Source organism: Phacochoerus africanus, chromosome 2, assembly GCF_016906955.1.
Source record: "Phacochoerus africanus isolate WHEZ1 chromosome 2, ROS_Pafr_v1, whole genome shotgun sequence".
Taxonomy (NCBI): Eukaryota; Metazoa; Chordata; class Mammalia; order Artiodactyla; family Suidae; genus Phacochoerus; species Phacochoerus africanus.
In genome coordinates, this window is record NC_062545.1 from 241,290,367 (window position 1) to 241,318,193 (window position 27,827).

Genomic DNA, 27,827 nt, shown 5'->3' on the forward strand with positions numbered 1-27,827 from the left:
CATGAGCTGTGGTGTAGGTCGCAGACGCGGCTCAGATCCCGCATTGCTGTCGCTCTGGCGTAGGCCGGTGGCTACAGTTCTGATTCGACCCCTAGCCTGGGAACCTCCATATACCACGGGAAGTGGCTCTAGAAAAGGCAAAAAGACCAAAAATAAATAAATAAAAAATAAATTAAATAAAATAATTCGTGACCATTGTATTTTGTTAAAGTGGTAAGATTATTAAGATGAACTTTTTAATATATTTATGCATAAAACATAGATGAGGGAGTTCCTGTCGTGGCGCAGTGGTTAACGAATCCGACTAGGAACCATGGGGTTGCGGGTTCCATCCCTGCCCTTGCTCAGTGGGTTAACGATCCGGCATTGCCGTGAGCTGTGGTGCAGACTCGGCTCAGATCCCGCGTTGCTGTGGCTCTGGCGTAGGTTGGCAGCTGCAGCTCCGATTGGACCCCTAGCCTGGGAACCTCCCATGTGCTGCGGGAGCAGCCCAAGAAATGGCAAAAAAAAGACACACACACACACACACACAAACATAGATGAGTATGGTACTGAAGGCTAGGGTTCCATTAGATGTAGAAAGAGAGAAGTTGCTGTGTATATACTGTTGTAAGATCATAGACTTTGAATACTAATGAAGGGCTGTTTGTCATTAGCCCATGGGCACCATGATTGAAAAGACATCTTTCAAGTATTAAGCTAAAGCAAATGAATATAAGTTTCCAAGACATTGTATGCTTAAGACTTATGTATGAATTTTTTTTGTTTGTTTTTTTTAGGGCTGCACCTGCGGCATATGGAAGTTCCCAGGCTAGGGATCGAATCAGAGCTACAGATGCCGGCTACAGCCACAGTCACAGCAACGGAGTATCCAAGCTGCATCTGCAACCTACACCACAGCTCACAGCAACGCCGGATCCTTAACCCACTGAGTGAGGGTTCAAACCTACATCCTCATGGATACTGGTCGGATTTGTTTCCACCGTGCCACAATGGGAACTCCATCATGTATGAAATATTTGTAGGAGGTGTTGTCTAGAATACATTTATTGCTTTGTTGTGACTACAAAAGTACTAATGTGTATGGCATTGAAAATTTGCGAAGTCTAAGCAAAAGGAAGAAAAAAAATCACCTCTAGTCCAGACCTAAATGTAAACATTTAAAAATCTCTTTCTGTGTTCTTTACTTACATGGTTTTAAAACTAGAGATTGGATCATGCTGTCTATTACTATTTTATAAGGTGTTTTAAAAGGCAGTATATTGTGAACATTTTCCATATGACTAAATACACATCTACATTATTATTTTTAGTGTAGGTATCCATTGTCCAGTCACCTACTGAATATAAATGGTTTTCACTGTTGTAAGCAGTTCTACAAGGAACAAACTTATAGAACAATCCTTGTTTGTATTCATAACTAGTTCCTTAGAATAGGCTCGTAGAAATAGAGTACTGGGTGAGAGACTCTCTGGGTAATATGTACACGAAGACTTTACTAATTTGTGCTCTCAACAGATTATGCCAACTAGATTCTTACAAAAACATATGGGAGTGATCATTAACTTGTACCTTTGCCAACACTGGGCATCAGTTTTTTATTTGCTCCTCTGAAACATGAAAAAAAGTGTATCTTAATTTCCATTTCTTTGATTTTGATTCTTAAGGATGTTATATTTCTTCATATGTTTATTAACCCATTTATAGATCTTTCATGAATTACACGTTTTTGTCCTTCGTTGTTTTTTTTCCTAATTGGTAAAAGTGATTTATAAATTAAGGATGTTGACCGTTTTGTCCTGTAATATGTTGGCAGTGTTTCCTCAGTTTTTTTCTGTTTCTTGTTTTTTGTCTTTTTGCCTTTTCTAGGGCCACTCCCACGGCATATGGAGGTTCCCAGGCTAAGAGGCCAATCAGAACTGTAGTCGCCAGCCTACGCCAGAGCCACAGCAACTTGGGATCCGAGCCACGTCTGCCACCTACACCACAACTCACGGCAACGCTGGATCCTGAACCCACTGAGTAAGGCCAGGGATCAAACCTGCAACTTCATGGTTCCTAGTCGGATTCGTTAACCACTTCGCCACAGGAACTCCTCCTCAGTTTATTTAATTATGGTATTTTTGGTGTACAAAAGCTTTAAACTTTGATCTAGTTACCTATATTAATCTCTTCCCTTATGGCTTCTGCCTTTAGGTATCATGCTTAGAAAAGCATTTCTACCTCCATCTTACATAATATGTCTTCTGTTTTCTTTTAGAATTTTTCTGGTTTCATTTTTGCATTTAAATCTTTAATTCATCCAGAATTAATTTTGTTGTATAGTGTGAGAGTAGCAAACTTTTTCCTGTTAGCCAGATGTCCTGATACCAGTTATGACATAATCCTTTCTCTCCTTGCTGATTTGAAATGCTGTCTTTACCAGTACTAAATTGTTATGAACGTAGGACTCAGTGTCTGGCCCTTACATTCGGAATCACGGATTACCAGTCTCCTCGTTCGCAGGCCAAGCTACTCAGATTATCCTTAATTTATAATAAGTGCTAATAACCTTTACTTTCTGCTTGCTCCTCTCTCGACCTCCTAATTTGATTTGTTGCTTTTGTCATGTGCTTTTATCACACCTACCGTCCTTTTTATAGCTTAGTAGACTTTGTTCTTATATATAGATTCTGTCAGTGCATTAATTATTGTGTAACAGATTATCACAAATTTAGCAGTTCACAGCACGTACTTATTAACCCCTGGCTTCTGTGGGTTAGGAATCTGAGAACCATGTAGCGAGGTCCTCTGCATCAGAGTCTCTCCTGAGGCTGCAGTCAAGGTATTGGTCACGGCTGGGGTCAGCTGAGCAGGAATTCCCTCCAGGCTCCCTCACGTGGCTGTTGGCACAGTCTGCTCCTTTGGAATTGTTTTGCACTTCCATCTGACTGTTGGCCAAAGACCACCTTCAATTTCTTGCCACACAGGCCTCCCCAAGTGGGCCATTTGCCTCATCAAAGCCAGCAAGAGAAAGATTATGCTAGCAAAATGGAAATCAGAATCTTTTGTAATCTAATTATGTATAATCCCCTCAACCTTGAAATATCCTATTGATTAGAAGCAAGTTACGCAAGGGGAGGGGACTACGCAGGCTGTGGATACCAGAGGCAAGAATCACTGGGGCCCGTCTGCTAGTTCCTTATCACAGTCAGTTTCCTCAACTGTATGTATAGACCATGTGAATAATGATCCTTTTCTCCTGTTAATCATTGGTCATTGCCCTCCGACCCAGTGCCTGGCACATAATAGTAGTTTCTTAAATAAATATTTGTGGGATAATATATGTTTAAACTGGGGGGGGGGGAGCAGCCTAAGTATTTGTCTTTTAAGAAACAAAATAATAATGGCAATTCCCATTGTAGCTCAGCAGTAATGAACCCGACTAGGATCCATGAGGACACAGGTTTGATCCTTGGCCTCCTTCAGTGGGTTAAGGATCCAGCATTGTCATGAGCTGAGGTTTAGGTCTCAGATGTGGCTCAGGTCCCATGTTGCTGTGGCTGTGGTGTAGGCCCTGCAGCTGCAGCTCCGATTCAGCCCCTAGCCTGGGAACTTCCATATGCCGCAGGTGCAGTCCTAAAAAGAAAAGAAAGAAAGAAACAAAGTAGTAAGTCTCCTATACTTGTTTTAAAACTGGTTGGACCTGTGTTATTATGTTTGCTTTTCATATGTCCCTGTGATTTTTCTTGAATATCTTTCTTTTGCTGTGTAGACTCTTCTTTCCCCTGCATTAGACCTACCAACGCTTGGACCATGGCAGTCTCAGCCCTATCCTTGCTGTACTTTCCTCTTTGCTCATAACCCTCTGCTTGCTTCTGGGAAGCTGACTCATAGCAGGGAAAGGTTCCAGTTTACATTTTTAGGGCCCTGGTACAAGGGACAGGATCACTGTCTCCCTGCCAGTTCTGCAGAAGTAGGAGTTGATTTGTTTTTTGGCCTCTTCTGTTATTACCCAGACACATTAATATACAAATATGATGCACTTACAATTGCAGAGCGTCATATACGAAATAAGCTTTTACTGGTAGCTTACAATCTAATCATTTCCTTTAGAATTAAAGTGTTTTGAGGAGATGTGGTTCCTTTTCAAAGAATTGATGTCATTTTTAGAGTAGTCCTTACTGTTCAAAAACTTGAAATAGGTGTGCTGTTCCACTATCACACACTCTAGTCCCATACCCACTGCTGGGCGAGATGTCGTCATTGATTTATTCAGTAATCCTATTCATTCTTTTGATATTCACTCCCCCTTGCATGTACCAAGCACTGCCCTAGGCGCTAGAAACACAAATAATTAAGACAGTTGGAGTCTAGTGAGGGAGGCGGACATGAACACAGATGATTTCTGTGTGTAGGTGAGAGGGTTATTTCTTTGTCCTCGTATTTGGAAAGTGTTTTTACATATATCCAGTAAAATTCACATAAAAATTATTTTGGAGAGGGCATGAGGTGGGAAATCTATGTTTCTTTTCTAAGCAGTAGGTTGAGCAGCACCCTCTCTGGTTTGAAATGCCATTTTTATCATGTGCTGAGATATAATGTCGGTTGTGTTTCTAAGTCGTGTTTTACTTATCTGTCCAACTATTTTAAATGTTGTATGTTCGTAACACATTTCAGTATCTGGTGATGCAAGTCCTTCATTTTATAGTTATATTCCAAAATATTCTTTATGTTCAACTATTTATTCTTTGCTTTATTTTCTTTTTTCTTTTGTATTGCTCAACCCCTAAAGGTGATTAATTGGAAATTTGACCTCCAAATTTAAATTCTTTTAAATTCCTATTTTAAATTTAGGCTTTAATAGACTTTTCTCTGGCACATATGAAACATGAGGGCTGATACCAGGTATCATTTTAGTTCTTGTGCCTTTTGAAGAATTTTCATGACTTATTTTGCAACTCACTGACACAGAGGCTTTAAAATGTTGTGTTTGAAACTTGGTGTTGACTTTGCTATTTGAATTTTAACTCACTTCTTTTTATACCTTAGGTTTAGCCCAAAGGCATCCCTTCCACCGCCTTTTCAGATGCACATCTCAAGAACCTGTTCTAAGGAAATGAGTGGTATGTTTTCTAAACATTGTCTGGATAATACATTATGGCTCCTGGAACCTCAGAGCCCCCTCAAAAATGTCTAGTGGTGGCTTCTGACATTTAATTTTACCTTCTCCTACTTGGCCTGTATCTCTCCTCCCCTCTTTCGTAATTTCTTTACATTATAAATTGAAATGACCTAAAGAGAAAATAATATCTCCATGGATAGCATTATGATTATTCTGACTTGGGGCCCTCTTCACATCAGACCTATCCTGTTTCACTTCCACGTGTCACCTGCACAGTTACCCGTGTCCTTTGTCATTCCCTCACTTGTCAGAGAGTAAGATTTAAAGCACATAAATATGGGACTCAAACTCATAAAATAGTTTCAGATACTCCACCATGTAAAAGCTGGACACCTGAGCGCAGTGACCACTAAGCATCTGAAAATGAGTATAAATGAATATAAGTGTGTAAAATCCAGAAGAACTGTTAAGAAAACAATAGAATACTTGCTAAAGTTGAAGAACCTAAAGTTTAGAAATGCACCCACTCATCGTGTGTCTTCCACCCAAAGTGTGAGCCCCCTACTCTTAGACCCACCTGAGGGACCCTGTGTTTTCAGAATTTAGTACTTATGCTGCACAAAATTTAAATGTGGTTTTAAATGATTTGCTACTTTAAGTGTGATTCTTACTGAGTTGAAATCATTTTTTCCCATAGGAATACATCTCCAATATTTCTTAGGGAAATTAATTGAACAATATGATTTTTGTTTATATCAGTTACTTTTATGTATGCATTTTCTAAAAAAATGAAAGTAAAGTCGTATACCTTTTGGAGGTTGTAAATCCTTTAACTTAGAATAAGCATTTTCTGCAGAACCAAGAGGATTTGTTTCAGGAGTCACCCAAGAGCTGATTTACATACACTTATGCATAACCTGTCCTACCTGCTGGCAGCCTAGGTTACTTTCCTTGATTTGTTTAACAAAAGATGTGGAAGGTTCCGGTGGCCCCACAGAGTAGGTGCATTTGCAAAGACTCCAACTATGCTTGAGCCTTTGACTCTTTTTAAGAGAGGGAAGGGGCAGTTCTAAGAAACTCCTCTTTTCCTTCTTCTTGGTTCTTTTGTATATCATTATTTGAAAAGAATTTTATAAATTAGCTATGCCTTTAATAGAAAATATATGTAGACATCCTGGACCCTTCTGTTCACTGAGCCAACCTAAGTCTTAGCAAGGGCAGGTCTTATGCCCTGGGGTGGGGAAAGCAGAGTCAGCATCCAACCATCCTCAAGGAACAGCTCTCTCTGTGGCTCCCTGGCATCCTCAGGGGCCAGCATCACCAGCCAGCCAATGTGCCTCTACCAGCCAGTTTGAAAAATGCAGTGAAAATGGTTGAATCCCAGCAGAAATACTACCTGATTCAAACATAAACATATTTTGCTTATAGATTGTGATTTTTAATATACTCTGATCTGCATCTTAGTTTCTAAGTTTCTAAATTTATTTATGTTTATAAATTGAGGATAGGATTATTGTTACAGGTGTATCAATTTTGAACTTCTATTTATAGCTATTTTTTTCTCATTAATAAAGGGAAAATTACCGTATCTTAAAATATCGACATTTATTTTTTATAAAGTGTTCTTCAATCTTACTATTAAGGCATTATCCTTAATGCTTTAAATTCAACATTATATGGAGTTCCTGTCGTGGCTCAGTGGTTAACAAAACTGACTAGCATCCATGAAGGTGCAGCTTTGATCCCTGACCTTGCTCAGTGGGTTAAAGATCCTGCACTGCTGTGGCTGTGGTGTAGGCTAGCAGCTGCAGCTCCGATTAGACCCCTAGTCTGGGAATCTCCATATGACATGGGTGCAGCCCCCCCAAAAAAAAATTCAGCATTACATATATATCATATATATCATTTTTGTCTAAAATTTAATCTTTCTTAGTTGCAATTATAAAATAATTGGTTAACTAATACATTTCACTATTCTTAATGTAGCAAGGTCATCCTGATATTTAAATTAAACTGTGAAACATCTTTGCAAAATAAAGGGGCTGGGATCCCTCTCCATGTGGCTGTAAGTCAAAACTTAGAGAGACTTGTGAGGGTCCTGCTCTGCCTAATCCTGCTCCTTCTGAAGTCCCTTGACCCCGGGGAGCCTGAAGTATACAAAGCCTAAAGATAGAAATACAAGATGAGGTAATGGGGTCAATCTAAAAATGTTAAGCATTTTGGTTAATTCTTCATTTTTTTAATTTAAAGATAATTTAAATCAGACTGTTGAAAAACCAAATGTCACGCCTCCTGCTTCTTACACTTATAAAATGGATGAGGTTCAAAAGCGCATAAAGGAAATACTAAACAAGCATAACAATGGCATTTGGATATCTAAGCTTCCACATTTTTACAAAGAGTTATATAAAGAAGAACTCAATCAAGGAATTTTACAACAATTTGAACACTGGCCTCATATTTGCACGGTACGTTTCTTCTTATTTCTCCCTCCTAATCCCTGCCCCACGTTCAGATTTTGAGTTATAAGTCACATCACCTTTTATTTGGGGGGCATGAAGTACGTAACATAATATGCTCCATTAATCTGTATCACTAAGAAGAGCACATATCAGTTCTTATTAATAGAAGAAGTATGTCAAGTTCAAGGATGGTGTGTGTTGCATATTTTGTTTTAAATTATTTTAGAATACATTAATATGTGATAATATCTATACCAGTTTGTATTGAACTATTACCAGTAGATGCTGATGGCTTTGTCATTTTAATAACTAGAACGTAGTGGTATTGGAACATTTTTTGCTAGCCTCAAATTTCATATGCTTGTTCTGAGCATTTTTAAAGACACTCACCGGAACAAATTTTAGTTATTTTGGCTAATTATTTATAGACTATCTTTTTAAAAAATATCGGGTTCAGATTTAAAAGTTTTACAAAAGTCTTTAGAGAAGAAAATTGAGAAGTGAGCTGCCATCAGTTTCCATACCTGTTCCCATTTGAGAATCTTTTACAATAAAACAATGGACCCTCAGAGTAGTTTATTAGAAATCTTAGTTCAGCCAGAGATAGAGACAACTAGATTGTTAAATCAAAGCAACTAATTTTTTTTTTGTCTTTTTGTCTTTTTGTTGTTGTTGTTGTTGCTATTTCTTGGGCCGCTCCCACGGCATATGGAGGTTCCCAGGCTAGGGGTCGAATCAGAGCTGTAGCCACCGGCCTACGCCAGAGCCACAGCAACGCGGGATCCGAGCCGTGTCTGCAACCTACACCACAGCTCACGGCAACGCTGGATCCTTAACCCACTGAGCAAGGGCAGGGACCGAACCCGCAACCTCATGGTTCCTAGTCGGATTCTTTAACCACTGCGCCACTATGGGAACTCCCCCCTTTTTTTTTTGAAAGCAACTAATTTTTAGATATTTCTTTTTTTTTTTTTTTAACATAGAATGTATTCAATAACATAACTTTTAAATGGTAGCATTAGTAGTTACTTGGTGCTTCTAAACTTATATAGAGTTACATATACATGATGATTATTGTTTGACAGAGGGCTTTCATTTCTTTAACTTAATATATATTTTGGCTCCCAGCCCTGTTGGGCAAAGTGGAGGCCACTCCCTCCTGTAAGCACCTGGCCTAAAGATAGCAGGTATTTTTGTAACCGTTTCTTCCTCCAGGGCAATGATACTCACTCCAGCCCCATGGCTTTCCAGGCAAGAGTCATCCATCCATCCATCCGTCTTGTTCATCTATCATTCACTGTTCACCTGCAGGTGCTAAGAACACCTTAGGGCAATGTGACACGCTGATGAACGTACATTGTGAAATGGGAGAGCAAGCAGAAATATCAAACTCTGAAAATACAGCTGTTTCCTTACCTATAAAGTCAAGAATGATCATGAGAATATTACCCCTGATTTATGTCAAAGATGAGGTTTATTCTGATAGTGGGAATTCCTAAGTTTCCTATTCACTTCATTCCATTTTCACTCCTTTCTGGGAAGAATATTCTCATTGGATGCACGTTTAGCAGCACTGAGGATCCCCTCAAGTTTCCCTATCTTTTTTTTTTTGTCTTTTTGCCATTTTTGGGCCACTCCTGCGGCATATGGGGTTTTCCAGGCTAGGGGTCTAATCAGAGCTGCAGCCACTGGCCCACACCAGAGCCACAGCAATGCAGGATCCGAGCTGCGTCTGCAACCTACACCACAGCTCACGGCAGTGCCAGGTCGTTAACCCACTGAGCAAGGGCAGGGACCGAACCCACAACCTCATGGTTCCTAGTCGGATTCGTTAACCACTGGGCCACGACGGGAACTCCAAGTTTCCCTATCTTGAGGGGGCTTTTGAGGTTTCACCAAACTGCTTGATTAGAAGGCTCAGGGCCTGGAGCTCCTTCTTAGAATATATATGGTTTTTTATTTTTAAAATCCATAGACATTTATGAACTTATGTCTGCACTGAATTTTAAGCCATTTTAGTGTCAAGATAGACATATAAATCACTTTTAAGTTTCGATAAAGGATTTATCTTTGGAGTAAAAGAATTTTAACCTAGCTTCCCAGATTCTTCTTAACATATTATAGTTCTGCTTACTTTGTTTTATACTGCATAATAATTACTAGTATTTGCGTAGCTTAATTTATGGCTTTTGGGGGGAAATTTTCATCCTTGCTACTCTACATGTCTGCAGAGCCTCAAATTTTCTCTTTCTGGGGTTGCAGGTGAGAGAGTACCTATCACTTTGATGTTAAAACTTTACCTAGGAGTTCCCTCTTAATAGCTGGTTAAGGATCCTACAGGTGACGCAGGTGGCATAAGGCCAAGCTGCAGCTCAGATTCAGTCCCTGGCCTTGGCCTGGGAACTTCCATATGCTGTGGGTGTGGCAAAAAAAACAAAAAACAAACAAACAAACAAAAAAAACTTTACCTAAAATGTGTGGTTTCCTACTAAATTTCAGGTGCTGAAGCAACTATTTTTTAATTGTTTGGTTCCTCAAATGCACCTTTGTTGCAGGATTATTTTCTGTCCAGACAGTGAGGGTGGACTGTGAAGCAGAAATGTGATATATCATTCCTGTTTCCACACTGTGTCTCTCAATTCTGAGTAGGACTGTTTAGATGCAATCAGTGTCAATTTTTAGGTGTGAGAATTTGCTTAGTGAAGTATTGTGTCTAGGATGACAAAAACTGCCAGTCCTAATGACATCTGTTGATATTTTTCAAAACTTTTGTATTTAAATAGCTCTTATCATTTTTTTAGCATCTTATTGGTAAACTGTTATACCACCGTGGTTATTTTTAGGCAGTTTTAACCAGTTACACCATGCTTATTTTCCCTTCTGACTTCTTGCTTTCCACCGTGCTGAAAAGCAGAAACACTGATAGTATACCCAGGGCTGTTTCTACTGCAAACAAGGTCAGACAGGTTATAACAGAGTGCAGAAATTTTAGGGTAAGAAAGGCTTAGTCTGTGTATCTCCGGATGACTTGTATAACCAAAGAAGAAATCTAAGTGCAGTGTATTTCCTTTCCTTTTTTTGTTTTTTTTTTTGTCTTTTTGTCTTTTCTAGGGCCGCACCCATGGCATATGGAGGTTCCCAGGCTAGGGTTCTAATCAGAGCTGTAGTTGCTGGCCTGCACCACAGCCACAGCAACTCGGGATCCGAGCTGCATACATGACCTGTACCACAGCTCACAGCAATGCAGGATCCTTAACCCACTGAGCAAGGCCAGGGATCGAACCCACAACCTCATGGTTCCTAGTTGGATTCGTTGACCACTGCGCCACGACGGGAACTCCCCCCCCCCTTTTTTTTAAGTGCCTTCTTCCCCAGTCATAGAAAATATTCTATATGAAAAAGACTGAAAAATAAAATTATAAAAGAAGTAAAAATCACCAGTCATCCTATATTACCTTATATGACAGCGCTGAAATTTTACCTTCATGAAGGTATAATCAGCTGTGTGCTAGAAGTCACTTTACAAGGTTGTTAGATGATATTTTGATACAGGCAGAAGGATGCTGCGAATCTGTTGTTCTTTACCTTTTCGATGTCTCTGACAGCAGAATGTGGACTGAGAGTTTTGAAAGCTAACGAGAATATAAAATTATATTGACAGTGATGAACCAGTTCCACAGTGTTGCCAGGCATCTTGTGAGGGAAATGGAACTTGTGAGGAAGCTGTCCTGGAAAAGCAGAAAGCCCAAGTTGGCAGGCTGTTGACCAAGGATACTGGCATCTAAAAATTCCTCTTGGATCCTAGGAGATGGAAAGCAACAGCTCTTGGTTATTCTAAAGTGGTGGTCTTCTTAATAATGTTCTCCTGGAGTTCCCGTCGTGGCGCAGTGGTTAACGAATCCGACTAGGAACCATGAGGTTGCAGGTTCGGTCCCTGCCCTTGCTCAGTGGGTTAACGATCCGGCATTGCCGTGAGCTGTGGTGTAGGTTGCAGACTCGGCTCAGGTCCCGAGTTGCTGTGGCTCTGGCGTAGGCTGGCAGCTACAGCTCCAATTTGACCCCTAGCCTGGGAACCTCCATATGCCGCAGGAGTGGCCCAAGAGATAGCAAAAAAAAAAAAAAAAAATGTTCTCCTTAACTCTTGTATTTGGCTAGTGTTTATGAAATACTTCTATGAGCCAGCCATTGACCTGGGTGCTAAGGATAACAGTAAACAAGACAGATCTGGCCTTTGCCCTTATAGGACTTACTCTCCAACAGGGAAAATAAACATTGAGCCAATACAGGTGAGCCCACAATTCTTATAAAGGAGAGCTTCAGGGTGCTAAGGAAACATGTAAACCAGAGGGCCTGACACAGTCTGATGAGTCAAGAAAAGCTTCCCAGAGGAGGTGGCTGTTACCCTAGAGCCTGATAGGCGAGTTGAAGTAAGTTAGACAAAGGAGGGGATGCCAGGGGAAAGGCACCTCCCACAAAAGAAACAGCTTGTGCCAAAGCCCCGAGACGGAAAAGCATGGCTCTTTCAGGAAACTGGAAGAACTTCAGTAAGAAGAGAGTGGTTCAAGAAGAAATGCAGAAGGCAGACAGGCCAGCTCATTTTGTTAAAGAATCATCATTCGTTGGAAACTTAGCTGGTCCCTGCCATGAGGTCACCCAGGATCCAGAGTCTCTGGCCAACTTCAGTTTCCAGTAAAATTTCAAATCTTGTGATGGTGACTGAACACCAGAGATTTTGTTGAAATCCTCCATTCTCTGAAACATGGGTGGAAAGAGAAACCTCTCCGTTTCTGCATGAGCCAGAATACCTGCCTTTAGTGCTTCATCTGGAGCTGTGTGGGAAGCCGGGGCAGGGGCTCACAGAACCAGGCAGAAGTAAATGCACTCAACTAGGAAGAACCTCTGCCAGTAGCTGCAAAGACCTGGTGTGGTAGCTGGGAGCCAGCTTCAGGATAGTGGGAAACATTCTGAGGTGGGCTGGATGCACATCAGGCCTTGGTTATCAAACACAGCATTTAGTGCATGACGACGTAAGATTATGAAAATGAGAAAAATACCTAGTTGTGCCAACTATTCCAGCTTTTACAAAAAGGTTTGATTGTAGCTCTCTATTTTATATGTCAGTTTTCTGTCTATTACAAACCACCGAGCTTTAAGTTGTTTAGTCCTCTAATACTGCAGATGGTTTTCAAATTCCTGAAGTTCTGGATTGCGTCAATATAGCGATTTCTGCAATGTCAAAGGAGGTGACAGCAGTTCCACTGCTTACATAGAGATATGTTTTTGTATTTTTGGGTACTCAGACATTTGTCCTAACTTTAATTGTGGCAATTAATTATATAAGGTACAGCACCTGTCAGCCCATGCAAAATGAATTGCTTCTTTTTTAAAAGCCTGGATATTCGGGGATTTAAAAACATGAATTTCTAAGAAAGTGGTCATGCATAAAACAGCCATGATGTGTCCTCAGGCTTAGTGAGTATTAAGGTGTTGATACAGCGGACACCGCTGTACTGGCAAAAGCACCAGTGAGCTGTAAACGGAGGACTCGAGAGTAGAGCAATAATGTTTAGTTGAAGTCCAATTTCTTTTCTAAATTTTCATCAATAAATGCAATGAGCATATTGAAACAGTTTTTGAGTATAATTTCAGTGACCATCTGAATAGGAGAAAGGTAAAATAGCAGTGTGACGAAATCAGAGTAGAGCATTTGGGGAGAAGTGTGCTGCTGCTCTTCTGGAACTTGAAATAGAAACTGTAGGCCAATAGCACAGAAGAGAGAGTTGGGGCTTGAAGTCGGGTTTTTGCCTTGGCCATTTCTTAGCGATATTGCTTTTAGCATGGAAATCAGGGCCTCATTCGGCTCTAAAAGGTGACTATTTCTTCCCATCTCTTAGGGTTGTTAGAATTAAATGACATGAACTGTAAAGAGCAGCTGCCAGGACAGTATAGAAACATAGCAGGGGTATAGGACAAGGCAGCTGTGATTCTTCCAGGGGCAGCCCAGCTTAAATAAAGCAGATTAAAACCCACAGGTAAAGCAGAGGCATGCCTAGCAAGCCCTACAGAGGAACTTGATGAAAACAGAGGAAAAGCTAAAGAGGCCAGAACAAAAGTTTACATTGAAAAATAGGGAGCAATGGACCGAGGAACTGGAGCTCCCAGCATGACGTGAGTTTCTGCCGTCCTGAAAGGCAGATCCTGCTTCCCTCAGGTAGCAAGAAGCATATCTCATCCCCTAAAGATGTGCACACATTTAACCAGGATAATGTCTTCCTGAAGGGGCCTGTGAGCAAGGACCTGACCTCGGGCCTCACTGAAGGAAGATGACTTGAAGTTTATCCAAGTATAAATAGTTGTAGTCAGCATCAGTGCAAAGTTTTTACTGGGAAAAAGGATGATAGTGAAAGAGTATTGGCCTTGAAACAAATAGTGTATATAAAACTTCCCGTCCAAGGTGGTAGAGAAGGAGTTTCTCTGGGTAGATGGTTTGTGAGCAGACAGGGTACCTTCTAGAAGGAGCTTTTTACCTTTGATGTGGAATATGCCACAAACACCTGTACTTTCTTATACAGAAGCAACTAAAACTTATAACCCTTTTGCGCTTTCTCTTTCTCTTTATCTTGGGTGTAGTGTGACCAGCATCTGTGAACCGCCGCAGAGAGGGTGGAGGTGTAGGCGGTGTGGGATGCCGAGTTAGGTGTGCTTAGCTTGTCTCTGTGTCTTTTCCTTCGTGCACTCTATGCCCCTCCCGTTGCCCATAGAGGCTTCCAATCTGAACCTATTAGTTTTGTCTTCATTGTGGCCCAGTGATGCCATCAGGGACCATTTCTTCCATCTCTTTCTCAATTATCTAACTTCTCTAGTACTTCTCAGCTTTAGCACAAAAAGACTGAGTTCTCAAAAAAGTAAAAAACCAGTCTTTCTTGCTGTGGGCTAGCCATAGGGTACAAGCTTCTGGTCAATGACTCTAATGTTTTTGTTGTTGCTAGGTACCCAGGGGTCTTTAATCTCTGCTGAAATTGAGGGTTTGTTTTTTTTTTTAATGGGGGGCTGCACCCACAGCATATGGAGGTTCCCAGGCTAGGGGTCTAATTGGAGCTACAGCTGCAGGCCTCAGCCACAGCCACAGCAACATCAGATCTGAGCCGCGTCTGCAACCTACACTACAGCTCATGGCAACGCTGGATCCTTAACCTGCTGAGCAAGGCCAGGATCAAACCCGCCACCTCATGGTTCCTAGTAGGATTTGTTTCTTCTGCGCCATGATGGGAACTCATGAAATTGAGTTTTTTAATTGGCTTATTTTTGAGTTCCAAACCATTGCTAGTGCTTGGAATGCTAGGAGACTCTCTACTTTATTGTACTATGGCAGTTTTGTATTGGGTTGTGACTCTGCAAAATGAAATTTAGAGCTTAATTTAAAACTTCAACATACAGAACCTTACCCAGTGTAAACAAAACTGGCTGAATGAGACCCATACAACTGCTTTGGAATTTTTTTTTTCTTTTTGGGGCACCTGTGGCATATGGAAGTTCCCAGGCCAGAGGCTGAATCAGCTGCCAGCGTATGCCACAGCCAGAGCAACCAGGGATTTGAGCTGTGTCTGTAACCTGTATCACAGTTCACAGAAACACTGGATCCTTAACCCCCTGAGTGAGGCCAGGGATTGAACCCATGTCCTCATGGATACTAGTCTGGTTTATTACTGCTGAGACACAACAGGAACTCCTGGAAAACTTTTTGATTGGATTGGACAATACCAATTCTGTTATAGAATCTGAAAGAAAATTCTAATTCTGTAAGAAACAGTACGTTTACCTCAGCAGCCCATGTTGCAGAGTTAGCAGGTGAGCCTTCATAGACCCAAAGGAGTTTGGTATCAAGAACTTTACAGCACAGGTAAATTAGGAAGATGTTAAAGACCCTTTAGGAGTTTCTGTCGTGGCTCAGAGGAAACTAATCTGACTAATATCCATGAGGACACAGGTTCCATCCGTGGCCTCACTCAGTGGGTTAAGGATCTGGCGTTGCCGTGACCTGTGGTGTGGGCTGCCGGCTACAGCTCCAATTGGACCCCTAGCCTGGGAACTTCTGTATACCTCACGTGTAGCACTAAAAAGACCACAAAACAAAACCAAACCAAACAAACAAACAAACAAAAAAACCCTTAGAACTAAGAAGAAAGTTTCTGGGCATGTATGATGAAGACTTTTATTAGTGTGAACATACAGGGCTCCTAAAGAAGTTGATGTTTTAGGTCCTTAGGTCTCGCATCTACCAAACCTAACTCCAAACTTAGAGAAAGCCATAGGGGCTTGAGAGAAGTGTCTCATTCAAATTTTGCTTCCAAACAGGCAGAAATCAAGCTAACTGTAATGAACCTGTGGGAATAGAACGTTTAAGGCACGTTAGACACTAGAATTTTGTGATGATTGCCAGAGGAGATGGCTGGAACTCCGTCCATCTTTTATGTTACCTGTTTGTCTCTGCTGTTGAGAGGTGGAGAGAAGAGGGTTTAATTAAGGTCACGCCAGTACCCAGTCATTGGACTGGTGATTTTGCAGGTGGATATCCAAAACCAAAGAAGAAACGTAGAGCCAGAAAACATGGAGGAAGATGGCAGGATTATGATCCTGCGTCTCCTCCTACAGAACAGGAGGCCTCTTGACCCTTCCCTCGTCCTCAGGTATGACCCTTCCCTGAATCCAGCTGACTAAAGGAGCCAGAAGTTTTAGAAGTTGTAAAAGCACCCTCTTGAGAGATCCAACTAGCATGATGAGCAGCTGATGATCACACGAAGGAAATAACAAAAGCCATGTTTCAAGTAGCTGTTATTTTGGTCATTTGTGAAGGCTGGAAGACAGCTGCTCTGGTTTGAGGGGTGAGACAAGAGAACAGCACGTAAATATTGTCAAATGCCCCAGCACAGTGAAGAATGAACACCACGCTATAACCCACCTTCTAGTAATTTCTTGCCTTTGGGGAGATTCTCATAGGCTGGGGATCGATATAGCAATAGGTGTCTTTCCTTAAGCCGCTGACCAGAAAAATTAAAAAGAGGCAAAGACACATGATATGGAGGACAATGGGTGATCACACGAGAATGCCTGGGAAAGGCAAATTTTCACTTTTCTGAAAAATTTGAAACAGAGTTTAAGTTGAAAAAAAATCACATCTGGAGTTCCCGTCGTGGCACAGTGGTTAATGAATCCGACTAGGAACCATGAGTTTTCGGGTTCAATCCCTGTCCTTGCTCAGTGGGTTAACGATCCAGCACTGCCGTGAGCTGTGGTGTGGGTTGCAGATGCGGCTTGGATCCCGCGTTGCTGTAGCTCTGGCATAGGCTGGCAGCTATAGCTCCGATTCAACCCCTAGCCTGGGAACCTCCATATGCCGCGGGAGTGGCCGAAGAAATGGCAAAAAAAAGACAAAAAAAAAGAAAAAAATCACATCTGTTTTAAATTATATGTATTTTAAATTCTAAACAGCATGAGTTTCATCATTTTTCTCTTTGAATTGAGTACCCCTTCAGCCATTGTCCAAAGATTAATGAAGTATATGGAGCAGGCGTATTTTCTGTATCACTAAGTTATCCATGAATATGTGTCTAACATGTTGAAGGACATCTGAATCAATGCTTGTTAGCGTCAGGTTCCATGTTTAATCTTTGTGAAGGCTAATTTGAATTTAAATAGACCAGATCACTAGAGAACAAAGTGGAATATAGGCACATAACTAACTTGAGATCAGGAAGAAGCCAGTAAAAATTGGAAAGTGCCTACAATTCAAGGAACTGGTCGTTTGGGAATTGGTGGTGGTTAGGGTGGGGTATCTGCTTTAAACAATGAAAATGAAATTGCTGAGAAAACAAATATGCCTTCTAGTTCAGATGATCATTTGGCCATTGTTTGTACTTGGGATAAACTTGGGCTTATTGATCAAAAATCTGCTTTGTAGACTCACTGGCAAAGCTTGATTTAAATGCTGTAGACACAGCCCTGAAAGCATAGCATATTACTTTTAGATGATCTTTAAGCATTTTTCTGGAATAAAGGCCATAAAAAATGGGAATTCAGCTCCTGCCCTGAACAAATTCACGTCACATAGACCTAAAGTTCATAACTTCTGTTAAGATAGTAATCTCTGGAGTTTCTCTTGTGGCTCAGTGGTAACAAACCCAACTAGTATGCATGAGGACGAGGGTTCATTCAATCCCTGGCCTTGCGCATTGGGTTAAGTATCTGGAGTTTCCGTGAGCCATGGTGTAGTTCTCAGACACGGCTGGCATTTGGTGTTGCTGTGGCTGTGGTGTAGGCTGGCAGCTGCAGCTCCGCTTCGACCCCTAGCCTGGAAACTTCCATATGCTGTGGGTGTGGCCCTAAAAAGACCAAAAAAAAAAAAAAAAAAAGAAGAAGATAGTCATCCCTAGTTGAAAGAACTCAGTGTGCTAGTTATGTTCAGAGGTCATGTTTCAAGATCTGACAAAGTGCCTTATTAAGTAATTGGTCCAGATTGCATCTATAGCACAAATAGGAATGGAAGCACTGGGGCCAGGAATGGGGGTGACTATTAAACAAACATTGAAATATCTCATATAACTAATTCACTCATTGGGGAAAAAAGGGTCATAAAGCTGAAGAACTGTTATCCTCTTTGGAGTTAGAAGAAACCATGTGGGCAGTTGGGACATGGGACTTGTGAGAGTTATTTTGGATAAATAAGATGGACTGTATTGTGCTGAAATTAGCCTTTACTGTCCACTTCAGAAAAGGTGTTGCAAAGAGTTGAGAAGATGCTAATGAAGGCTGAAGAAGGGTTTTAGGATGGGCCCAGAAGGCTCAGCCCTCTTTGCAGACAGAGTATTGCTCTGTCTAAATCTACAATTATACTAATGGAGATTTCCATATGGCAAGTAAATAACTCACAGAGAAATTGAATCCTGTCTTATTTTTGCATTTTCTCAAAAGGTATGTTTCTCAAATCCTCTCTGGGTACCTGTTCTGCGTTCTTGTACCTTAAGTGTTTTAAAGGACAGTAAAGATTGGCATTTTAAGATTCCACGTTTAAAGCATGAGTCTCTAAAGAGGTGGGAGAACCATTGAGAGCAAAATGAGGAGTGTCCCAAATGTTTGTGTTTCTAGGCTAAAAATTACGGGTACAAACTGTGAATATCCTATAAATACCATCCAGAGTGTCTCACGGTGTTAAGAGGAGTCTGCCAGTGATGGTGGGGATGCCTGCAGATGCCAAACATGGACTGGATTGCCTCTGCTTTCATTGACAATTCAGGTTTTTTTCAGGCATGGACTTCTCCCTAAACTTAAAACACACATTGGCAGAAGTACACGAGGAGGAAAACCTCATGTTTTATACATATATTAACATTCCTTCTCCTCTTAACGTATCATCTAGAATATAGAGTCAGACTAAAAGGAGTCTCTTTTAACATTAAGTTGAATATCTTTTGACTTATTAAAGCTCTTCTTTGGTAACAAGATAACTTCTTTCTACACATATGCAGTTGACCCTTGAACATTGCAGGGGTTAGGGGCACCAACTTTCTACACGGTCAAAAAAATCCTCGTATAACCTTATGACCCTCCATGTCCACACTTCCACATCTGCAGATTCACCCCACCTCAGCTGGTCCTGTAGTGTGCATTTAGTGAAAGAAACCTGCATGTAAGTGGACCCCCACGGTTCAAACTTGTGCTGCTCAAGGGCCAATTGTACTTGTGTTCTCTCTTCCAGCATCATATAGAAAATGAGTAAATGAAGTCAGTGTTCTTTACTGACAAGCTATCCACCCAGATACTTGAATATTCTGTTCTTCTTGGGGCAGGGGTACATCTTGGAAGCTGGTATTAGCACCATGTGGTCTGGACTGGCTTCTTAAATTTAAGCTAAGCAACAGGTGAAGAGGCTCTGACAAAACAGAAACATTTCAGAGGGCTGCGAATACTAACTTCAGTCTAATTAGAAGTTGAGAAACTTTTTTGGAAAATATTTTAAGTTCTGCAGGTCGAGAGCTATGTGGCTGTCACCTGCAGTCTGGCACAGCTCCTCAACTCTGCCACCGTAGTGCAGAAGCAGCTGTATGCAGAACATTGAACATGGCTGGGGACCAACCAGATGCTATCGATGTATAGTGAATTCCATACCATTTTTATGTCACGATGTAATTCTTTTGATTTTTTTTAACCATTTAAAAATACAAATATCATTCTTCACTCATGGGCTATGCAAAACAGATGGCACTCAGCCTTGGCCCACAGCCTGTGGTGTGCTGACCCCTGGTCTAGAAGTGGAAAGGTTGAGAAATTGAAAAAAATGGTGCCATGTATCAGTTTCTCTTCTCCTGTTATATAAAGAGATGTCATCAAGCCTTGCCCGTTGGGAATGTTATGCACAGAAAATTAGAGAAGGGATGCTATACACATGCTGGGCATTGAAAAATTTGTTTCATCGGAGGGACAGCACTTTTAGCTGGCTTGCTTCTGCGGTTTTTGGAAAAAGTGTACCTTACCTCTGGAGTGACCTTTTCTAAATAATGAAAAGCTGTGGGCTATTGCAGCTATAGGCTGTATAGGCTAAAAGCTATAGGATGTTGCAGGAAAAAGAGAGACAGCACTCCTGGTTTTGCCTGAATATTTCCTTGCTTTCCTCCTAGTGGTTTATTGCTGACACTTCTGAGACCTCGTCATGGTTTTGTTCCTTTCTGTATTCTGTCAATCTTATAAGCTGTTGATTTGGATTTGGCAGGGAGAACTAGACGAGACGTGTGGTGTACAGGGCAGAAGCATCCAGGATTCCTGGGGTCACTGGAGGCCAGATGATTTCACACCGGAAGTCTATACTATGTCACTTTCCTGCTTATTTCTGAAATGTGGCGCGTGGTGATACACGCAAGTGAAGGCAGTGTACTTAAGTCTTAGTAATTGAGAAGAGTAAAACATATATGTTTGTGTTCTCCTGATTAAATTGCAAACAGTTTCGCTCAAATTTAAAACGTCTTCATGCATCCTCAGGTTGTGTACAGCCATTGAAATATCTGTCATGTGCTTTATTTAAAAATTTCAGGTGGAAAAACCTTGCAGTGGCGGTCAAGATCTACTTCTTTATCCAGCTAAGAGAAAGCAGCTTTTGAGAAGTGAACTGAATGCTGAAAAAGTGCCTCCATCCCCACTTCCTGCTCCAAAACAAATACCACCGCTCAAAGGGTGTCCAGCCCTCATGCCGGGAGACTTTAAAGAGAAAGTTGCGGAGCTGCTGGTGAAATATTCAAGCGGTCTTTGGGCCAGCGCGCTCCCCAAAGCCTTTGAGGACATGTACAAAGTGAAATTCCCTGAGGACGCCTTAAAAAATCTGGCCTCACTTTCCGACGTGTGCACCATAGACTACATTTCTGGAAATCCTCAGAAGGCCATTCTCTATGCTAAACTTCCACTGCCCACCGACAAAGCTGGAAAGGAGGCAGGGCAAGCGCATGAAGATTATGATATCAAGTCTATGATCGAACAAGAATATTTGCAGATAGAGGAAAACATTGCCGAAAGGGCTGATACCTCTGTGGAGAATGTAGCAGTTCCTCCGTTAATCATTCCGACGGAGGCGTCCCCATCCATATTGGTGGTTGAACTGAGCAACACAAATGAAGTGGTCATCAGGCAAGTTTTATTTTCTAATTTTTTAGGATCCCTGTGTACTGTTGCTACGTGGCCGTGCTTCACGTGGATGCTGCTTGAGGAAGAATAATATATATTTAGTTCTGTAGGGCTATAATGAAGTATAATAATATATTCTTAATATTGGTTGTGTGTTCAAAATAACTTTTTTTGCAAGAAGAGATATCTATTTGAGAAGTTGGAATGATAATGTGGTCTGAACATGAAAAAAGCTCTATGTCAAAAGCATAATAGTAACTATCTTTTGTCAAAAGCAATACCTAGGACTTCCCTGGTAGCGCAGTGGGTTGAGGATCTGGCATCATCACTGCTGTGGCTCTGGTTACTCTTGTGGCCCATGTTTGATCCCTGGCCCTGGAACTTCTAGATGCCACGGGTGCAGCCAAAAAAAAAATAATAATAAATAATACCTAGTTCATAGAAAAAGCAGTCACCCACTAAGTAGGTAGTACTGTTTAATGTAGGATTGCATAGCATTTTCTAAAAGTCAAAATAGCTAAGAAATACCTTCCCGGTGTAATACATCAGATTAACCCTCTGGTTTCTTGAGCTTTTCGATGTCATTGCCTGAGAGTAGGAATTATTGCCTAAATGCCTAATGATAACTAGAATTACAAAAAACTGTCCAGCTCCAGGCACTCAATGTGGGGTTTGGGACAAAATACAGAATACATAGAAAATAGTGAAAGGCTATAATTTGCTTTTCCTGACCTAGAGATAAAGAATGGGAACCTGGAGCTCCCATTGTGGCTCAGTGGTAACAAACCTGACTAGTATCCATGAGGATGTGGTTTTGATCCTCGCTCAGTGGGTTGAGGATCTGGTGTTGCCATGAGCTGTGGTATAGGTCGAAGACACAGCTCAGATCTCGCATTGCTGTGGCATAGGCTGGCAGCTGCAGCTCCCGTTTGACCCCTAACCTGGGAACGTCCCTGTGCCACAGGTAAATCCCTGAAAGGCAAAAAAAAAAAAAAAAAAAAAAGAATGGGAACCTGGATTTCTGGAGGCAGCAGCCCACAGTGTGGCTGTGCTGGTCAGAACAAGAAAAGGCTGAAGCAGAACAGAATCCAGGCTCCTTCCACCAAAATGTCTGTATGGTTTAGGCTCTTACCCCTCCAGAGGGTCCTAGCTGAGCTGGGAAGGCTCAAAGAAAGACCACAAAAAATAATCAGAATCCTTTAAGGAGAGAATATAGCAAAACTGTAAAAGCTCTTCTATTTGAACAAATTAAATCTGAGTGGACAGTGAAGTGAGGATCAGTATCTTAGGGTATTCAGCCTAGAAGAACATGTGGAAGCTTTGGAGAGGTCTTTTTTCTCCAGGGATGGTACGTGTATAAAGCTTTTATTTTATGGTGCAGTAGGGTCTGAAGATAGAAACAGCTTTCTGAGGGTTGGGGTTCCCACTGGGGTTCACTGATAAATTGAGGCGGAGGAAGGGTGTTGAGGAGCACACTGCTCACTTTTACCATTTGAGATATTCGAGGAAGCCGAAAGCCCTCCTTGGCAGGATCCTTTAGTATCTGGCACCGGTAGTCCTTGGTGCCACTTTCACAGACCAGGCCCCCAGCACTGGACTGGATCGGTCCTGTGGTTTCTTCCGTTCCTCCCAGGGATTGGCAGGAATCCACATCAGTTCCAGGACTTCGATGAGGGGTAGGGTTTCTGATCTATCCCAGGACAATTAGGTCAGGATCCTCAGATTATCTCGATCCCTTTTTTCAGTGTAAATCCCAGAGTCAGATTCTACATGGTCAGAAGGCATGGCAGCCCGCAAGCATGATGGCTAATATCTGCCGTTAGGTTGACTCTAGGTCGTTGGTGTCCCCCCACCACCCTGAAAACTTAGCAGATCCCTGCTGGGCTGAGCCCTGTTGTACACCTTGGTCTTTTCCCGGGCAGACAGTAGACTCCGGAAACCAGTAGGCTTGCGACTCATAAAAGTTCCGGACAGGTGCTGTGGCAGAACCGTCAGGTCGAGGATGGGAAACTCTTGTCTCTGTTCTCAAAAATTAATTTTGTAAAACTTCGTATTTGTGGCATACCTAAATGGGTCCACATATCATTCTTTGTTCCCTTGCTCAGGTAACTTGGGGGCAGTGTATGACCTAATTCTTGCCACTGCCCACTGTCCTACCAACTGTAACGTTACCACCCTACCGCACCCAAGGCCCGTAGTCAGCCAGTCTTCTCTGCTCGTGGCTGCAGAGAGCGCACGCCGCCTGCAGATCCCATGCTGCTTCTCACCACCTTCGTCCTCCCTGGCAGGAGCCCGTGCCGGGCAGACTACCAAACCAAAGGCGACAGCCTGGGCCTCCACTGCTGGAGCTCCCAGGACATAGCAGTGCTGCAAGGAGGCCCCATGAGAGTCCAGGTCCCAGGAAAATGGGCACTCGGGCGGAGCTGCATGTCTGCTCGGAGACGCCAGAGCCAAGAGTGCAGCTTTATTCCAGGCAGCACCTTAATATTTTTAAAGTGCAATAAGCTTGAATGACAGGGTATGACAAAGCTTTTACAAGCCATTTCTGGAGTGAATAATATGCATGTCATATTTGGTCTTAAAATAGCCATTGCCCTCCCCTGGAAGAGGCATTATTTCCATTTCATGTAGGACTTTTAAAAGCTTCTTTTCCTCTAGTAACAAAGGGGTTGACTGTGGTGTCTTCTGCCGTACTGATAGTTACCAAGAATACAGGAAAACATTCCTAAAGGAATCTTTTCTTAAAGCTACATGGGACCTCTTGGGCCTTGAGTAGAAGCTAGAACAATGTTGTCTTGGCGTCTCCCAGGCCAGGGGATTCTGGTGCTATTACAGCACAGCCTTCAAACTCCAAAGGCTTCATCCCATGACTGGAGCCAGACTTGGTTTGCCAGGTTCTCCATCCTTGAAGGAGGGCTTTGTTGGAACTGTCTCTGAGGACTAAAGGCCAAGGAAACCACAGCATGTTTGTAGCAGAAAGAAAGATGGTATGTTCTGATAGTATGAATCAGAAGGTGATTGCAAATGTCAACAGCAGAAAGTTGTAGAAGGGGATCGAAGAAGATCCTGAAAAAAAATTCTTAAAAAGCATACAACTTAAGAGACATTTATCTAGAACATGTCATCTCTTCAAAGAGTATCAGAACTCAGCATTTTGGGAGTTCCTGTCGTGGCTCAGTGGTTAACGAATCCGACTAGGAACCATGAGGTTGCGGGTTCAATCCCTGGCCTTGCTCAGTGGGCTAAGGATCTGGCGTTGCCATGACCTGTGGTGTAGGTTGCAGACGTGGCTCAGATCCCACATTGCTGTGGCTCTGGTGTAGGCCAGCGGCTACAGCTCCGCTTAGACCTATAGCCTGGGAACCACCATATGCTGTGGGAAGCGGCCCTAGAAAAAGACAAAAAAAAAAAAAGTCAGCATTTTGTTGTAATTTATTTAGTAAATTGGAGGGACAGGCTGTCACATGGTTGTGTTGATTATATTTAAGAGCCCGTTTCTATCTAGTAGAATTTCATCCATTTCCAGACCTTGAGACTTGTTTCGACCCAGCCTTAGGACAGAACTATCACCTGGTTTCTCTTCGCAGTAAACTGCAGAGATCTCCAGCAGCGTGAGTCAAGGCCTGAGGTTGACACTTGCTCCTCTGGCCTCCCTTGGCGTCCTCCTCTCCGCTTCCTCCCCTTCCATCCCGAGCCTTCTCTCCACCTGGTCCTCCCCCAGGACTGCCTGTCTGCTCACTCTTAGGCCCTCTCATTCTCTGGGTTGTTGTTGAGCATTTGCTCAGTCATGTGGGTATGTTGGACCTTGGCCCTGTTTTATGAGCTCCACAATATTGCAGTTTCCTTTTTCAAGATATAAATGTTTACTGAATCCATGTTCTGCCCTCTGTTTGATGTAAGCCTGAGCCTGGAACCAAAGATGACAGCAGAGAAACAGAGCAGTCTTGCGTGAATTCCTCTAGGTTTCCTTCTTCCAGGTTGCTTCATTTGTGTTCTCTTCCTTTAATCCAGGTATGTGGGTAAAGATTATTCGGCTGCTCAGGAATTAATGGAAGATGAAATGAAGGAGTTTTACAGTAAGAACACGAAAGTCACTCCGGTCCAGACGGTGCATGTTGGCCAGTTGCTGGCTGTAAATGCTGAGGAGGATGCCTGGTTACGGGCCCAGATCATCTCAACAGAAGAGAACAAAATAAAGGCAAGCAAAATGAAGACAAGCACATTCTTTTTCACGTGAAAATGTTACTTTCCATAGTGTATCCTTGCTCACGGTAGTGTTCCCCCGAAGTTGAAAAGATAGTGTCTGCAAAAGATTATCCCTGTCAGCTTTTAAGTCACTGGTGGTTATATTACCTTAGAGTTTTAGTTTAAAAAAGAAAAAAAAAAATCGTTTCCATTGAAATACCATAACCCATGATGTCATCAGGAAAAAGCTTCCATTCCCATTACACTAGGCTATAAAATGAATACTGATCAGAGCTCTGTGGGCTTCTTATCAAGGTCAGTACTTTGGGTTTTGGTTTTTGGGTTTTTTGGTCATATATTTGTACATTTAATCTGTGTACGTGTGAACTTTCCTTCCATGTGGGTTATAGAACAAGAGAACCTTTAACGTTGTGAAGTGTTGCCAGAAGTGATCACCAAAGTGATTTCTCAATCTATATTTCCTATTTTTAACCCAGCAAAGTATGGTAATTCCTTGTTTTCAGACCGTTAACAAACATTGACTATTGCACGATTCCACGTTCAGTATGAAACACAGTATCAAGGGCTTTAGAGACATTCCGAGTTCACATTTATTTTCCCCCATCTATGGTCATCATCCATGTGATAAAAGTAGCTTCTTCTTTTCGGTTTGTATGTTAAACTTGACAGTACTGTTCCACCGCAGTATCTTTTCTCTCTCCAAGTATCATTTTCTTCCTACCAGCCATTGGAGATGTGTGAATGGATATACATGTATTATATGAAGGCGATCAAGGTCAGTCCTTTGCAGTGACGGAAACAGTACAGATCAGAGAATTCATTCTTCTCTCCCCTCTTCTGCAGCCGGCCAAGGAGAACCCCAAGAAAGATGTGGGCCGGGCCCCAGGATCTTGCCCTCATGATGGTCATCTTGCAAAGGTCGGAAGGGTCTTTCACCATTCCCTTCCATCTCAGGCTCCAGCATGCCAGACCTGGCCACATGCCTGGTGACCAGCCTCTGCCGCATTGCCTCCTCTTTCCCTCGGCTCAGAGACCCAGAACTAGGACTCCCTCTCCAAGGCACAGTGCTGCCTAAGTTTTGCCGGCAGGGTCAGCACATCCCAGAACCCTTAGCCCTGCAGGGGGCGGGAAGTCTGGATGATCAGGACCCCAGTCACTGTGGCCCGATCACTGCTTTGTGCTCAGTGAGAAACCTGACAACCACCCCAAACATTCTTACATAAACTTCTATTTCCTGACCATTTCTCTGCCCTTGGGAAGTTCAACAGAACTTAAGCTATTGGATGGCACAGGGATTGCTTATGAAAAGAAGAACCATACACAAACCCTAGTGACGTGTTCACAGTACAACGGTGTTTACAATAAGTACTGCAAATACTCCACAAGGGTAGCTCCCAGTGTGAGCTCTATAAGGGCAGAAATCACCTGGACCTTCCTTCCTTCTTTCTATTTTGGGAGTTTAGGCTCTAGAGTCCCATAGCTCTGAGTTTGAGTCCCCGCTCTGCCGCTTCTAGCTCTGCGGCCTTGGGAAAGTTATTTATCCTGATTCCTTACCTATAAAATTAGACCCTGTAATCATGCCAGTATCTGCTTGATACAGTTTTCATTGGTTTTTTTTTCTCTGTCCCAGGGAAGGAGACAAGACAGACAAGTCTTTGTTTTCAAGAAGCTTATATGTTAGTTAAAGACAATTAACCAGTATATAATAAACAAACAAGACCCCTTAAACGCAGTGAAGGAAGTAACCAGGGTTCTGTGATAGAAATAACTGTGATGGATGGGATAAGCAGGAAGATGTGATCTGGTTTCCATGCATCAGAGATTGTTCCCATGGCTGGGAGGGGCGTGTATTGGAGTAGGACAGAGAAGGAAAGTAAGACCAGTTAGTTGGCTGTTGGAGTAGCCCACCACTTGTAACCTGAGTTCGGGTGTCAGTAGTGAAGACAGAAGTACTAGGTCAGATTCAGGAAATATTTGGAGGTAGAACTAACAGGACACCAATCATTGAATGTGGAAGGAAAGAAAAGAGAAGAGTCAGAATAACTACTGGATTTGGAACTTGAGCAACTGGGTAGATAGTAGTGCCATCTATTGAAATCTTGAAGTCAGGGAGAAGAACCAGCATATAGGAGAATCAAGAATTTTGTAAGATATGGAGTTCCCATTGTGGTGCAGTGGAAGTGAATCCGACTAGGAACCATGAGGTTGTGGGTTTGATCCCTGGCCTCACTCAGTGGTTTAAGGATCCAGTATTGCTGTGGCTGTGGTGTAGGCCAGCAACTACAGCTCTGATTAGACCCCTAGCCTGGGAACCTCCATATGCCACTAGGGCGGCCCTAAAAGGACAAAAGACAAAAAAAAAAAAAAAGAGGAAAAGCAAGAGCACAGTG

At 42.2% G+C, this 27,827-nt stretch overlaps 1 protein-coding gene across 3 annotated transcripts in view; it reads left to right on the plus strand.

Moving 5' to 3' along the window:
* Nucleotides 1-27,827, plus strand: part of TDRD7 (tudor domain containing 7) — an 83,040-nt gene that overhangs the window by 31,203 nt on the left and 24,010 nt on the right. For 2 of the 3 annotated variants that reach the window (XM_047767981.1, XM_047767983.1), the window contains 5 exons: nt 5,032-5,105; nt 7,355-7,572; nt 20,648-21,234; nt 25,243-25,429; nt 26,281-26,355. In XM_047767981.1, coding sequence (XP_047623937.1) covers nt 5,032-5,105; nt 7,355-7,572; nt 20,648-21,234; nt 25,243-25,429; nt 26,281-26,355 — 1,141 coding nt within the window. The remainder of the gene's footprint in view (nt 1-5,031; nt 5,106-7,354; nt 7,573-20,647; nt 21,235-25,242; nt 25,430-26,280; nt 26,356-27,827) is intronic. The other variant, XM_047767982.1, reaches the window with a different exon arrangement.